The 15,530-nt window shown below is 43.5% G+C and overlaps 1 protein-coding gene across 8 annotated transcripts in view; it reads right to left on the minus strand.

Moving 5' to 3' along the window:
* LOC124005995 (kin of IRRE-like protein 3) overlaps nucleotides 1–14,682 on the minus strand; it is a 221,865-nt gene extending 207,183 nt beyond the window's left edge. For all 8 annotated transcript variants that reach the window (XR_006833723.1, XM_046315654.1, XM_046315653.1 and 5 more), the window contains exon 1: nucleotides 14,257–14,682. Coding sequence is in view for 7 of the 8 variants with exons in the window: in XM_046315654.1 (XP_046171610.1) it covers nucleotides 14,257–14,299 (43 nt within the window). In the remaining variant the exon portion in view is untranslated. The remainder of the gene's footprint in view (nucleotides 1–14,256) is intronic.
* Between the last annotated feature and the right edge of the window lie 848 nt (nucleotides 14,683–15,530).

Below are 15,530 nucleotides of genomic sequence, written 5' to 3' on the forward strand. Positions count from 1 at the left end.
GCAACAGCCCACTCTCTCCCTCTTTCTCTGTGTGTGTGTGTGTGTTATGGTAAGGGAAAGATATTACGTTTAACCAGCTCTAACCCATGTTGAACTGTCACATGACACACTAGCCCCAAGAAATCCAGTATGTGAAACTTTGTTTTAAGACCCTCCTCATTTCATCAAGTGTATGTATGGCTGTATGTCTCCGATACCCTTTGCCTGTTACCTGCTGTGGCTGACGAAATCAGAGTATCAGTTACATGTTCCAACTCATCATCCCACCTCATTAACTGTGGAAAGCATCAGAGTGCCTTTCCAGTTTTGTAAATGGTCAGTTCGCTTTGCACCCTAATTGGACTCAAGCCTTTTGATGGGGTCTGGTTTCTTCCTTTCTTCATCTTGCTTTAAAGAGATGGGTCAGAATAAATGTGTGGAGAAACTATGAAGTAGATGCCATTTCCTGAGGAGGCCTCAAAGGACAGGCAAATAAAGAGACCCCAAAATCTGATCCACTACCCCTGGACACTGATCTCTGATCTCCTACCCCTGGACACTGATCTTTGATCTCCTACCCCTGGATCCTGATCTCTGATCTCCTACCCCTGGACACTGATCTCTGATCTCCTACCCCTGGATACTGATCTCTGATCTCCTACCCCTTGATACTGATCTCTGATCTCCTACCCCTGGATACTGGTCTCTGATCTCCTACCCCTTGATACTGATCTCTGATCTACTACCCCTTGATACTGATGTCTGATTTCCTACCCCTTGATACTGATCTCTGATCTCCTACCCCTTGATACTGAGCTCTGATCTCCTACCCCTTGATACTGATCTCTGATCTACTACCCCTGGACACTGATCTCTGATCTACTACCCCTGGATACTGATCTCTGATATCCTACCCCTAGACACTGATCTCTGATCTACTACCCCTGGATACTGATCTCTGATCTCCTACCCCTGGATACTGATCTTTATCTGTGTTATTCTCTTTCTGTATCAGACATCTGCTGGTTTTGACCTGCAATACATTTGTTTGGCAGCCTTCAAAGAGGCACTGAAAGTCACTTGTGTTTTTGGGTTGTTCATTCCACATTTTTCTCCCAATATCAAGGTGATCAAGAGATGCACAGCAGAGAAGAAGAAATTATCTCTGCTTTTGGGAGAACAACTACATAACATACCACACCGATGGCAGGGCTTACACAGGCACTCCTCATTAGGGTTGTTCTGGTACTTTGGCTCACGCAAACAAAGTATGTTTTCAGTAGGGAATTCTGTATGAATAAGCACGCTATGAATACCTACGGTTCCATTCAAATAACAGAAAGGATTTGGAATTGAAACGATCCTAGGCAATAGACTTCCATGGGAGAAGAAAAGAGGGGGACAAGATGATATTTGGCAGTTAGAGAGCAGCAGCGCAGGAGGAGTGACGGCATACTCCAAGCCATTAACTCCCCACTCTGTGTGGAACAGGCCCATCTGGAAGAGACTCTCTGGACTGCTGGACATCCAACTTTTCCCACCACAAATCTCCTCCACAGCGCCGTGTCTCCCTTAATCCAAATGAGTCCGTCAAACTAGCCCGAGTTTCTCCGTCTGGAGCCCGGCAAAGTGCCTTTTAATGAAAGGCTGTTAATAATTCAATCTGGTCCCCACGAATACAAAGACTTGGAGAAGTTTAAGGACATTCGGAGGAGGTGAGTGGGGATTGGTGACACCTCTGAACATCCCACAGTGCACTGCCATGATGAACTTTAGATGCATTTTGCATTTTTTATGTCCTGCAGTACTATTGTCACACAGCATTGACCTGGTGGCATGCACCATCCTGCACCACTATTCAAAAGTCATACAAGGGTATTTCAAAACCCATTCCACTGGGCACAGACATCAGTTGAACATCTAGTTTTGATTTACATTTGGATGTGTGGTGAATTAGCTTGAATTCAATGTGAAATCTACAAATCATTTCACCATCTCTTTGGGTTTATCTTAAAAGTTGGGTAAAAGAAATATAAAATTCCCTTGATGACGTTTTTCAAGTCCAATCAGTTTTCCAAGTTGATTCAACGTCATCACATAGATTTTTTGTTGTTGTTGAAATTACATGGAAAAATGTTGATTCAACCAGTTTTTGCCCAGTGGGGTTGTTCTTTTCTTGCTCCTCAACTATAAGCAAAATTGTGTCCAACATCACAGAAACCCAATGTGAGAGGCCTTTTAAACCTCAAAAGTCAAGCTGCTATGAGTCAGATACACAAACAATGTATTTTAATACAATTAGAATCCAATGAAAGAGGAGAATAATCTCATTTGCGCTCAGTCACACAAAAACACACATGCACATCCCTAGCCGGGATTAGGACTGCAAGCTTCAGATAGGTTTAACTTGTGACAACAATCCCCCCCTTCCCTTTGAGTTTTTTCGCTCCCTCTTCCAAGTAGGAGATAGCGTTGTTTACCTTGGGAGGTATTGTATTCTGATGTTCTTAATCAGACAACAGTTAGATAACATAGACTTCAGAAGGGAGAGAAATCCCCAGTTGACTTACCTAAATACCTCCAAACGTTACTTTGCTGCTTACCGGGAAACCTAAGATGCCTCTTTCTTGTTATTCTTGTTATTTTTTTATATATTTTTTTTTACCTAGCAGCTTTCTGTGAGCATCAACAGCGCAGTACACCCTCCCTGAGAGTGATACTCTCAGGCACACTGCTTTGTCAAACTATAGTACAAATATGTCCTTCCACCTCACACACATTTGAGAAAAACATCTCCATTATATGACTTTTAAAATGACTTGGACATATCGAAGCTAAAATAGCCCTCAAATTGCAGCAACATGCCAGGGTTCTAGCTGTGCCCTTCTGAGCGAAGGCAACACCTGTTCTGATGATCACACCACAGGCCGACCAAAGGTCTTGCAATTGATGGTCCATTTCAGAAGAGCTATTCCCTGCTGTTGGAAAGTTAGCCCTTCCTGTTTTTTTCAGAGGAATAAGTGTTGACCATACAGTTGTTGCCTGTACGCCAATCTATCTGGCCCATTGTTATATGTATAAGGGGTACCATCCACTCATCCATCATTGCATGACTCTGTGGTAACGTTATCACTTTAGATAAGGCTACAATAAACTGCACTCTGCTTTTAAGGATCTCTATTCCTCTAATCTAATCTCTGACATGGAGTCTGTTTATCATTGGACTGCCAGAGAATCCTCTGTGTCCCTCCACTTCCCTTTACACAGGAAATAATGGACAACCCTTCTTCCTACCGACGCTCAGGTCTTCTTCCTTCACTGTCGGTTTGATCTCTCTCAGTGTAAGAGCCAGGGCAGTTTTGATGCATTATGATTAAATCAGGTTTAAGGGGAGTCTCCTGGCCCGGTATTGTTGGCCAGAGAAAGCGCTGCAATTTAGCATTGGGTGCTGGCCAAGGGAGAGTGGCAAACTGCGATGACTCCAGTGTGTGCCTCTGTGATTTGCACTGATGTCCCCCAGGGATTGAGCAATGACCACTGTCAATTCACCAAGGAGGCCTGCCAGATTGAAACCCCTGCCAACCGATTTGAAAGGATAGCAAGAAATGTAACCGCCCGATCGTGCATTAGTATTTTTCATCGCCTGGACCTTATTAAATTAAAAAAAGATCTCCTCAATATTAATTTGCACTTGAACTTCAGCTCTAAAAGAAAAAGAGAGTGGTGTGAAAAGTGCCCGTGAAGCCACAAATCATTAAATAAAAATAAGAGATGAACTCAAATTAATTACAGTTTCATTTACAAAGTTTACACTTTTACAATGTTTCATTCACAATGTTTACACTTACTTATTTCTGAAACCCATTTGAATTGGCATGACGATAAACTAACGAGTCAGAGGAAGATGATGAGAGACAAATCATATAAAGTAGAGAGAGGGTGGGGCTGAGGCCCTGCACTGAGACATGATATATGTGGATTACTTACAGCTGATCCTGAGTCTGAAAACCAGTTATTGCTGCATGTAAAAATAAACCTGTTTGTTCCATGTGGAGAGGACTCAGTGAATACAATCTGCTATGTATCAGACACATCAGAGAGACTCTCAATCAATATGGGACCTTGAGAATATTTATGTTTAGGTTGAGATGGATACAAACTTAGATATATACTTCAGATGATCAGCCCCCAACCAATCCAACATTCTGCCTGAGTTGAGGCTACAACTCAAGCAGCATTGGTCAGCTCAGTAGCGCCCTCCGAAGATCAGACTGTGAAATGGAGGTATCAGTGTTGGCAGTGCTCTTTGGTACCTCAGGGAGAGGACTGATGAGGATATAAGAACGAGGCAGGAGGGAGTGGGATGGTAAACAACTCCATAATGACACAGAGACAGGCCTAACATTAGAGGCATGTCTATGGGCCAATGGGATTTTTTTGTCTAAGCACCAACTAAGAACTCCATCACATCAATGGGGCTGCAGTGGAGCAGGGTGAGAGCTTCAAGTTCCTTGGTGTCCACATCACCAACAAACAAACATGGTCCAAGCACAACATGCCAGTCATGACATTTATTTACTCCTGAGGTGCTGACTTGCTGCACCCTCGACAACTACTGTGATTATTATTACTTGGTCATATTTGAACATCTTGGCCATGTTCTGTTATAATCTCCACCCGGCACAGCCAGAAGAGGACTGGCCACCCCTCATAGCCTGGTTCCTCTCTAGGTTTCTTCCTAGGATTTGGCCTTTCTAGGGAGTTTTTCTGAGCCACCGTGCTTCTACACCTGCATTGCTTGCTGTTTGGGGTTTTAGGCTTGGTTTCTGTACAGCACTTTTGAGATATCAGCTGATGTATGAAGGGCTATGTAAATACATTTGATTTGATTTGGTATGGAAACTGGATCCAGGACCTCTAAACCAGGCGGTGTCAGAGGAAGGCCCTAAAAATGGTCAAAGACTCCAGCCACCCTAGTCATAGACTGTTCTCTCTGCTACCATATGGCAAGCAGTACCGGAGAACCAATTCTACGTCCAAGAGGCTTCTAAACAGCTTCTACCCCCAAGCCTAGATTCTTCGACCTGTAATATAACTTTGAAGTTTTCTTTCAACGTTCGTATGGACCTGCACGAGCGTTTGGATTTGTGTACTAAACGCGCCAACAAAAGTAGTTACTTAGACATAAATAATGGACATTATCGAACAAATCAAGCATTTATTGTGGAACTAGGATTCCTGGGAGTGCATTCTGATGAAGATCGTCAAAGGTAAGGGAATATTTAAAATGTGATTTCTGATTTCTGTTGACTCCAACATGGCGGATCATTTTATTTATTTTCTGAGCGCCATCTCAGATTATTGCATGGTTTGCTCTTTCCCTAAAGTTTTTTAAAATCTGACACAGCGGTTGAATTAACTTCTTAAGGTATAGAGAGGGCAGCATTTTCACTTTTGGATAAATAGCGTGCACAATTTAAACTTCCTGGTACTTATGCCAAGAATATAAGATATGCATATTATTAGAAGATTTGGATAGAAAACACTCTGAAGTTTCTAAAACTGTTTGAATCATGTCTGTGAGTTTAACAGAATTTACGTACCCGGCAAAATCCCGAGGACTAACCGTTCAAATTAAATTGTTTGAGGTCTCTGTCTGTTCAGTGAATTCTCATTGGGAAACAGTATTTCTTAGGAACTTTTCTTGAGTTCCTACCACTTCCACTGGATGTTACCAGTCTTTGGAATTTGGTTGAGGTTATTAATTTGTGCAATAAAGCAGTACGGCCATCTAGGAACTGCGTAACACTGTTGAGAGTTGCGCAAGACTTGAAAAGTAGCTTGGTTTGTTGTCTTCCTGTATTGAACACAGATAGACCCGTCTTCAATTTGATCGATTATTAACGTTTAAAAATACATAAAGTTGTAGTACAAAGTAGTTTGAAATGTTTTGGCAAAGTTTACAGGCAACTTTTGAAATATTTTGTAGTGACGTTGCGCAATTTGGAAGCTGTTCTTTTCTGGATCAAATGCGCCAAATAAATGGACATTTTGGATATATATGGACGGAATTAATCGAACAAAAGGACCAATTGTGATGTTTATGGGACATATTTGATTGCCAACAAAAGAAGCTCGTCAAAGGTAAGGCATGTTTTATATTTTATTTCTGTGTTTTGTGTAGCGCCTGCAGGGTTGAAATATACTACCCTCTGGGTTTACTGTTGTGCTATCATCTGATAATAGCTTCTTATGCTTTCGCAGAAAATACTTTTTAAAATCGGACATGTTGGCTGGATTCACAACGAGTGTAGCTTTAATTTAGTATCTTACATGTGTGATTTAATGAAACTTAGATTTTTATATAATTTATTTGAATTTGCCTGAGCTGCATTTTCCCTGGCTTTTGGCCAAGTGGGACGCAAGCTTCCCCTATACCATAACAAGTTAAGGAGAGGTATATCATTGTATGCCAATGTAACGGTATAGATTCCATCCCTCTCCTAGCCCCTACCTGGGCTCGAACTAGGGACCCTCTGAACACATCAAAGCTACCTCCCACGAAGCATCGTTGCCCATCGCTCCACAAAAGCCACGGCAAGGGGAACAACTGCTTCAAGGTCTCAGAGCGAGTTACATCACCGATTGAAACGCTATTACCACGCACCCTACTAACAAGCTAGCCATTTCACATCGGTTACACTCACCCCCCTTTTGACCTCCTCCTTCTCTGCAGCAACCAGTGATCCGGGTCAACAGCATCAATGTAACAGTATAGCTTCCGTCCCTCTCCTCACCCCTACCTGGGCTCCTACCAGGGTCCCTCTGCACACATCGACAACAGCCACCATCGAAGGATTGTTACTCATCGCTTCACACAGCCAAGGGGAAACTACTTCAAGGTCTCAGAGCGAGTGACATCACCGATTGAAACGCTATTCGCGCGCACCCTGCTAACTAGTTAGCCATTTCACATCGGTTACACTAACAGCTCTGGTGGACATTCCAGCAGTCAGCATGCCAATTGCAAGCGCCGTCAAAACTTGAGACATCTGTGGCATTGTGTTGTGTGACAAAAATGCACATTTTAGAGTGGCCTATTATAGTCCCCCGCGCAAGGTGCACCTGTGAAATCATGCTGTTTAATCAGCTTCTTGATATGCCATAACTGTCAGGTGGATAGAATATCTTGGCAAAGGAAACATGTTCACTAACAGGGATGTAAACAAATGTGTGCACAAATATGAGAAAAGTAAGCTTTTTGTGTGTATGGAAAATGCCTGGGATCTCCTATTTCAGCTCATAAAACATGGGACCGGCACTTTACATGTTGTGTTTATATTTTTGTTCAGTATATATTGCCGCACAAGGCCTGCTGACATAATTGGCGTTGCACAGCAGTACCCCCCACAACTCTGACACACATACACACACATTCATTTTGATATGCACAGAACAAGCACACACAGTTAGCTGGAATCGGCCAATTTAAAACTATTTCCATCTCTGGTAAGAAACATTGGCATGAGAGAGGGAGAACAGAGAGAGAGAAATGGAAGGAGGGAGTGAGGGAGGTAGAGACAGCCAAGTTCATCCAGGTGTAATATTGGTCTGTCCCAGAAACTTCCTGCAAAACACTTTGAAGCTGTTATCAGATCAGAAACCCAATTCCTCAAGTGCCTCCTGTGCCAAAACACCCAATGCATCTTCCATCCTCCTTCCAACACGGCCTGTAACAATCGTGTCAATGCATTTACTTGGTGGTTTACTCACAAATGCTTCAGCCGCTTCCAGGATACACAACATTATATCGGCAGCAGTAGGCAGCGAAGAGGATGGCATGTGATTTACCCAAGGTAATAACTCCAGATTTGCACTGATAACAATATCAATGCCGAGAGCAACGCTTTTTCCACTCTGCAAGAGCAATGGGCAGCAAAAAGAGCCAGAGATGGGAAAACACATGTGGATTGTTATTTTGAGGCAAAGTCAGGAGTTCTCAAGAACATAATAGACAACCATAACACATTAGAATCATCATTATTAAACTCTCCAAAGTGAATTGAATTGCTAACGTAATTTGCTCCTCTATTTTGGCACTAATGGAACTGTTACGTGCCATTTAGAAATCAAGAGAAACAAATGCTCTGTTTCCAAACATGCAGTGTATAGCCTCACGCTGATCATATCTGCATACATTTTCGATACAACACACCCGAAACTATATAACTGAAAAAATGATCTCTTTACTAAAGAGGAGGAAATTGAGTTAACAACTGATGAGCAAGCTACACTCATTGCTTCCACTCTACTACCCCCTCTGCCCAGCTACCCCCTGCACAGGAACAAGGAGGTAGGCACAGGGTTTTGACCAGCTGTGCCATGCTGACGCTGCCGGAACAGAAACGCGGTATACGACCCTCCTTACCCCGGCACTGTTGATCTCCCTTGCCAAGCCACTGCGCTCGGCTCCCACTGAGACAGAATAATATTGCCTGTTGTTTCCTGTGCATTAGGCTGCAATTTAGAAACCATTAATCCCCTCTTTAATCTGTCAAAAATTCCTGACTGTGCTCAGAGAAGGCAGCTGCCTCCCAGTGTGCCCGTCTTCCCCCTTCTGCTATCTCCCCATATCCTGACACTCCTTATGAGAGACAGACAGGCCACGTATGGTGCTGCCCACGTATTCAAAGAAAGAGGGGGAATAGGGAAAGGGTGGGACTGAGGAGTGCAGGTGGGTGCTAACCCTCACTCCACAGGTGACCTCATGAACACAACAGCATCTGGTCGAATTAAAATTTCGCCCAGCAGACATGTAATCCAGGATAATGCCCTTTTGCCGAGAGTGCTCCAATCTGGATAAATTCATCCCCTCGGGAATGAGATCCAAGATGAGTGAGATCCAAGATCCAAGCGAAAAGTCTCAGCGAGTGAGAGAAGGCGTGGCTGGGGGTTGGAGGGATATTGGAGTATGTAATACCGAATGGTACAGAGGGGGTCTTTGGAGTATTCTTGGGAACAGTGATGCCATTGGAGAATTGTAATGAATTCCAGTAAACACAGTTTTATTTTTGTTGACTGCTTAAGAGGATCATTGCCTGATTTGCAAGAATAGTTTCCAAACTAATGATTTTCCTTTTCTCCCTGACCGGAATCCGACTTGAAGAGATTCCATCCATTTAATCGGATTAAGCAGACAGATAAAATGTGAAGAGAATAGAGAACATTGCATGTCTTTGAAATGATCTCTTACTTATGCTTGTTTGGCATCTGCTAAAGGCCCATGATGCAAGCATCAAGATACACGATGCATAACAATGAATTACAAAGACAACAGCTGATTAAAATGCAATAGCTTTAATTACACGGTAACTCAATGATCTAATTACTCTAATCGAATTGTAACAAAAGCCATAACCTATTATCAATCTTCAAAAACAATGCCAGCTACTCTGAAGGCAAAAACCTACTAAACAATGTCTATTCACTCAACATAAACCTGTAACCTTATCTAATATTATTGTAAATAACTTTCTGTAGAATGACCCCTTTTGAAGGCCTATCCATTGCTTACCACTGGGACTGAGAGCCAAAGCTTTCTAGACACAGCTCCTGATTATTTATTCATATGTTTACTACAACAAATATCCATTGGGAAATGTCAGCCTGGATTGGATTAGGCTTAATCTATTATGACAGAAAAATCAGCAGGGGTCATGGGGCGTCTGAGGTGACTTATATCGCTAGCCTTGATGATACACAAAGCACAAACAAGGAAACAAAGGTTGGCTCACAACGTCACATCCCAATGGAGGACATCAATATCAATCTTCCGTGGAGACGTGGCCCTGCTAGAGTTACTTCCTTACAGCATGTGTCATCATTGAGGGGTGAAGAGTTAAGATAGAAGACACATTGTGTGCCCTTCCTCTATCTCATTAGCCATCATGTTGACAACAGAAACAGGAAGATAGACCACAGCAGAGTGTTTGACAGTATATGGAAAAAAATGTAAATTAATTTGTTTTAGCTTGTGGTTGAAATGGCAAAATCTATTAATTACAATTGGATTATTATGTGTCATAATCCATAGATTTACAAGGGGTTTAACACATGCATTGCTTGCAAAAACTATTTAGAATGCAGAATGATGCAATAAAATGGAGAAAACATTGACCAATGTCATTTGGGGATGATTGGTATTTTGAAATGTGATGGAGGGTTTTTACTCTTTCAAAGAAGCAAGGAGATTTACTCCAAAATCCCAAAAACCAAACATGACATTGTGTTGACATTTAATTATGAAGCTATTAGGAATTTGGTATCAAAGCTTGTGTTCCGTGAAAAGCGGGTTTAGGTTCAGAATAGGCAGACAGTTAATAGACAGCAGTAAATTAAATCGAGGCTTGTGGGGTGCTAAGACCTTCTTTCCAGGGTTAAGAAACAGCTTAGTGTCATGGCAGGGTGGTGACTTAGCACTAGGTGGTCTAGGAGTGTGCCTGTGAGCTGGAAAAGAGGAAGGAAGCCAAAAGATGGAGAGGGAGAAGGAGAGAGAAAAAGAGAGGAATGGAGTCCATTGATGTTCTGCACTGCCCCCAGTGTGCAAACCCGAGGCCAGTAGAATGATTAGACGTGTTGCCTATAAGTACCATCCAAGCAACTACTGGACAGTTTGCTTATGATTTTAATAAGGAGGCCAGGGATCTGGGTCTAGTTTGAGAGAGAGAGTCACTCCATATACCTCTGTGTGGTTTTTTGGTTCCAGTCTGCCACAGGGACAGGCACAGCCAGTGCAAGACTCTATTCTTAAACTGGCTCCCTCCACAGGGACTTTCTGTACTCAGAAATTCCAGCACCATTTCCCTGAAAGCAGAGATGGTGTTCAATCACACTGTAACCCTTATGAGAGACATGGATAGAGGGAAAGAGAGAGAAAGAGAGAGAATGAGACAGACAATGAGAGAGATAGACGAGGTCTCGGGACAGGTTTTGCCTGCGGTGACTGCCTTCTTGGGGACATTCTATCAGGATCCTCCTGGCTCACACCATGTCATCAGTCAGTAGTGGATCAGGTGAGTGCCAGGGAACCCTCCATACAGTACTGGCAGGATTGAGATCAGCACAACTCAGGACCTCTCTCTCTCTCTCTCTCTCTCTCTCTCTCTCTCTCTCTCTCTCTCTCTCTCTCTCTCTCTCTCTCTCTCTCTCTCTCTCTCTCCCTCTCCCTCTCTCTCTCTCTCTCTCTCTCTCCCTCTCCCTCTCTCCCTCTCCTCTCTCTCTCGCTCTCTCTCACTCTCTCTCTCTCTCACTCTCCCTCTCTCTCACTCTCCCTCTCTCTCACTAGAAAATGGCTCTCTCTAGAGTCTCAGCCACACAATTCCCTCTATCCCTTTTTCATAAAAGATATCGGCTGAAAGTAGCTGGCAACATAAACAGAGTAATAATTTGTAAAACTAGAATTAGCTATAGGGGTAAAGTTGCAGGTAAAATAAGTGGTAAAAGGCAAGCAGACAGGATGTCATCTCCCATTTACCTGCCAGGGCTTATATTATATTATTATGGTAATAACAAACTCAGCTGAATTGTAGAGCAATCTCGCACCGGTCTGCATTACCTGAGATATATGCTGGTTGGTTTTTAGTTGTTTTTCCCAAAACTAAAAATATCACCTATAATGAAGGGGAAAATGACGATGCTGGTAAAGTAACTGTGCACACAGAGTAGATGTATCGAGATCTATGCAGCGATGATATTAGAATGTTCAATTGCTGTATATGGTATTTCAGCAGGTAGGCTATAATCATCAGGTAAACTCAGAAAAAAAAGAAACGTCCCTTTTCCAGGACCCTGTCACTTCAAAGATAATTATTAAAAATCCAAATAACTTCACAGATCTTCATTGTAAAGGGTTTAAACACTGTTTCCCATGCTGTTTCCCATTCAATGAACCATAAGCAATGAATGAACATGCACCTGTGGAACGGTTGTTAAGACACTAACAGCTTACAGACGGTAGGCAATTAAGGTCACAGTTATGAAAACTTAAGTCACTAAGGAGGCATTTCTACTGACGCTGAAAAACAACAAAGGAAAGATGCCCAGTGTCCCTGCTCATCTGCGTGAATGTGCCTTAGGCATGTTGCAAAGAGGCATGAGGACTGCAGATGAGGCCAGGGCAATAAATTGCAATGTCCGTACTGTGAGACACCTAAGCACTACATTGAGACAGGACAGACATCTGATCATCCTTGCAGTGGCAGACCACGTGTAACAACACCTGCACAGGATCGGTACATCCGGACATCACACCTGTGGGACAGGTACAGGATGGCAACAACAACTGCCTGAGTTACACCAGGAAAGCAACAATCCCTCCATCAGTGCTCAGAGGGTACGCAATAGGCTGAGAGAGGCTGGACTGAGGGCTTGTTGGCCTGTTGTAAGGCAGGTCCTCACCAAACACCAACAACATCGCCTATGGGCACAAACCCACTGTCGCTGGACCACACAGGACTGGCAAAAATGGCTCTTTACTGACGAGTCGTGGTTTTGTCTCACCAGGGGTGATGGTCGGATTTGTGTTTATCGTCGAAGGAATGAGCGTTACACCGAGGCCTGTACTCTGGAGCGGGATCGATGTGGAGGTGGGGGGTACGCCATGGTCTGGGGTGGTATGTCACAGCATCCTCGGACTGAGCTTGTTGTCATTGCAGGCAATCTCAACACTGTGCGTTACAGGGAAGACATCCTCCTCCCTCATGTGGTACCCTTCCTTGCAGGCTCATCCTAACATGACCCTCCAGCATGACAATGCCACCAGCCATACTGCTCGTTCTGTGCGTTATTTCCTGCAAGACATTAATGTCAGTGTTCTGTCATGGCCAGCGAAGAACTCTATCCCATTGAGCACGTCTGGCACTTGTTGTTATATGTTATTAAGTTTGCTGAAAATAAATGCAGTTGACAGTGAGAGGACGTTTCTTTTTTTGCTGAATTTAGTTTGGCAATTATCAGATTCTTACTTTAAAGGGGGAAAGGGGAAAAGCTTGAGAATAGTAATTTGGTTCAATCTGACAAAATTAAAAAGACTTAACTTCCTTTTCCCCCTGTTAATTTTGTACATAAGGTTATGCCTCTCTCTGTGCACACACACACACACACACACACACACACACACACACACACACACACACACACACACACACACACACACACACACACACACACACACACACACACACACACACACACACACACACACACACACACACACACACACACACACACACACACACACACACACACACACACACACACACTGAGAGAGCTGAGGGACAGAGCCCTGCTTAGATGCCAACCCAGTGTGAGGGGTCAAACTTTGAAAAGAAGCTGTGACAGCTCACCCTGACACCCTCTGGGATTAGCTCGTGCTCCCATTGCGGGTCAGTTACCATGGCCACGGAGGAACTAACACACTGCACACACACTCTCCCTACTCTGCGTGACCACAGAGAAGCTAACACACTCCCGTCTGGTCTCAGTCCAGCCACATCTCACCCAGACATCACATAGTGACGATCCCAGACTTGTTACTGACAGCGAGAGTTACATTGTTTTCCAAAGACAACCACCTGCTGGCAAGAAGGGAAAACAACCCATCCATCCATCTTCATTTCTAACCCACTGTCTAAGATTGAAATCAGCTGCAGACTTGGTCAAAGGGATAGTGTTGTTCAGAGTGCTCTATTCTAAGCACTACTTATCTTCCTCTGTGGTCCTGACCAACCCCCCGGTAAGTCTCTGGCAAAGAGATTGTCAGGGGTAGAAATAGCTGCGGAAAAGAAAAAAATTGCTCTGGCAAAGAGATTGTCATAGTTTCAAAACAATGTGAGTCGTGGGGAGCAAACGCTCCATCGAGCTGGGATGTGAGCACTCAGAGGAGTGTGCCTGGTGACTACATTCAATCTGAAAAGGAGTGTCTAACCAGACTGACAGGGCACAAGCCATGATGAACTCCTGAGACAGGGCACCACCGTCTAAAACTGTTAAAACCTCTAAACACAAGTATTGCATTATTATCCAGCAGTTTCCTCCCCATATAGCACAGTGACAGATCATTGAGGGAAAATAAGACAAATCTGACTGCATCAGCTCACAGCAGAGACTACTTCAAAGAAAATGCTCCCTATTCACATGCAGTCACGAACTAACACAGATAATAACAGAAGGGTACTAGACAGATACAGTGGATAAGAAGAAAAGAGCCAGTGGACTTACCATGTCCAGAGATCCACAGGAACACAACGACCCAGGGGATCATGGCTGGAGAGGAAGAGGGTGAACCTCTGAAACACAGTGGACGAGTGTGTGAAATTGAAGTTGACACACAAACACACACAACAGTGCTCTTCTGTGCAGTTCTGGATGGGTGCTACAGTCCCTCAATGATGTCCCTGCTGTCAGGGATATAGCTTTAACTCTTCTGTCCAGTCTTCTTCCTCTTCTTCTTCTTTTCCTCTTGTTCTTCTCTCTCTCCTTCTCTCTATGTCACTCTTCAGAGTTGCCGATGGTCAGTGTTGCTTCTCTCTCCTGTTGATGTGTAGACTGTTTCAGCGTGAGCTTTCTCGCGTTCTCTCGCGCTTATGCTGGCTCGGTCTCACTGATGTTCCATTCTCAATCTCTGAGTGCCTCTACTCGCCTCTCTCTCTCTCTCTCTCTCTCTCTCTCTCTCTCTCTCTCTCTCTCTCTCTCTCTCTCTCTCTCACTACCAGTAGAAGCTCCTGATAAGGCTCCTCCTTCCAGCTCCCTCTCTCCTTCTCCTCTGTCTTTTTCTCGCTGCCTGCCTGTCTGTTTCAGTGCCTGTGTTGGAGCTTGTGCTGCAGCGGGTCCGGCTGGGAGAATCAGCTTGCTCTAATCTCTGAGAACTAGGATCTCTATACGGGAGAATTAACAGAGGACCAGGTTTGGCTGCACTGTGGACAACACAGACGTCCACAAACAAAAGTGCAGTTGTCCTCCATGGCTTCCTGCCTAACATGGGACTAGTATTCCACAGTGTCAGAACTGGGTTTGAATCAGTGTGTTTGCCATATAGAGCAGTGAGGATAAAGTAATCACATACATTAGAAACCAAGACCAATGTCCTATAATATTCATTAGCCTGCAATTTCTATCACGAGTGAGTTAGATTTGCAGTCCTTCATTGATTGACCTCTAATGTAAAGGCTGTACATCCTTCTAATGCAGTGCTTGCTAAAAAGTCTGTTTCACCTTGTAAATATTTAAAGGAGCATTCTTTCTTCAGCTTTTAACTTGCCTGGCTCAACCAGTTTCCTACATCCATTCTCATATTTCTAGAAATCATAGTGTATGGAAAGCGCTACAGGGCTACTTATAGCTATTAGGTCAATGAAACCATCTTTGTATTTGTATAAATAATTCAGCGATGTTAACATATTTTTTAACTGGCCTCTTACAAATGAATGTACATGGAAGTGCATGTGTGAAGGAGGATATGTATGTGTATGTGCCAGTTTGTGTGTTTCTGTATG

Source organism: Oncorhynchus gorbuscha, linkage group LG19 (genome assembly GCF_021184085.1).
Source record: "Oncorhynchus gorbuscha isolate QuinsamMale2020 ecotype Even-year linkage group LG19, OgorEven_v1.0, whole genome shotgun sequence".
NCBI classification, from domain to species: Eukaryota; Metazoa; Chordata; class Actinopteri; order Salmoniformes; family Salmonidae; genus Oncorhynchus; species Oncorhynchus gorbuscha.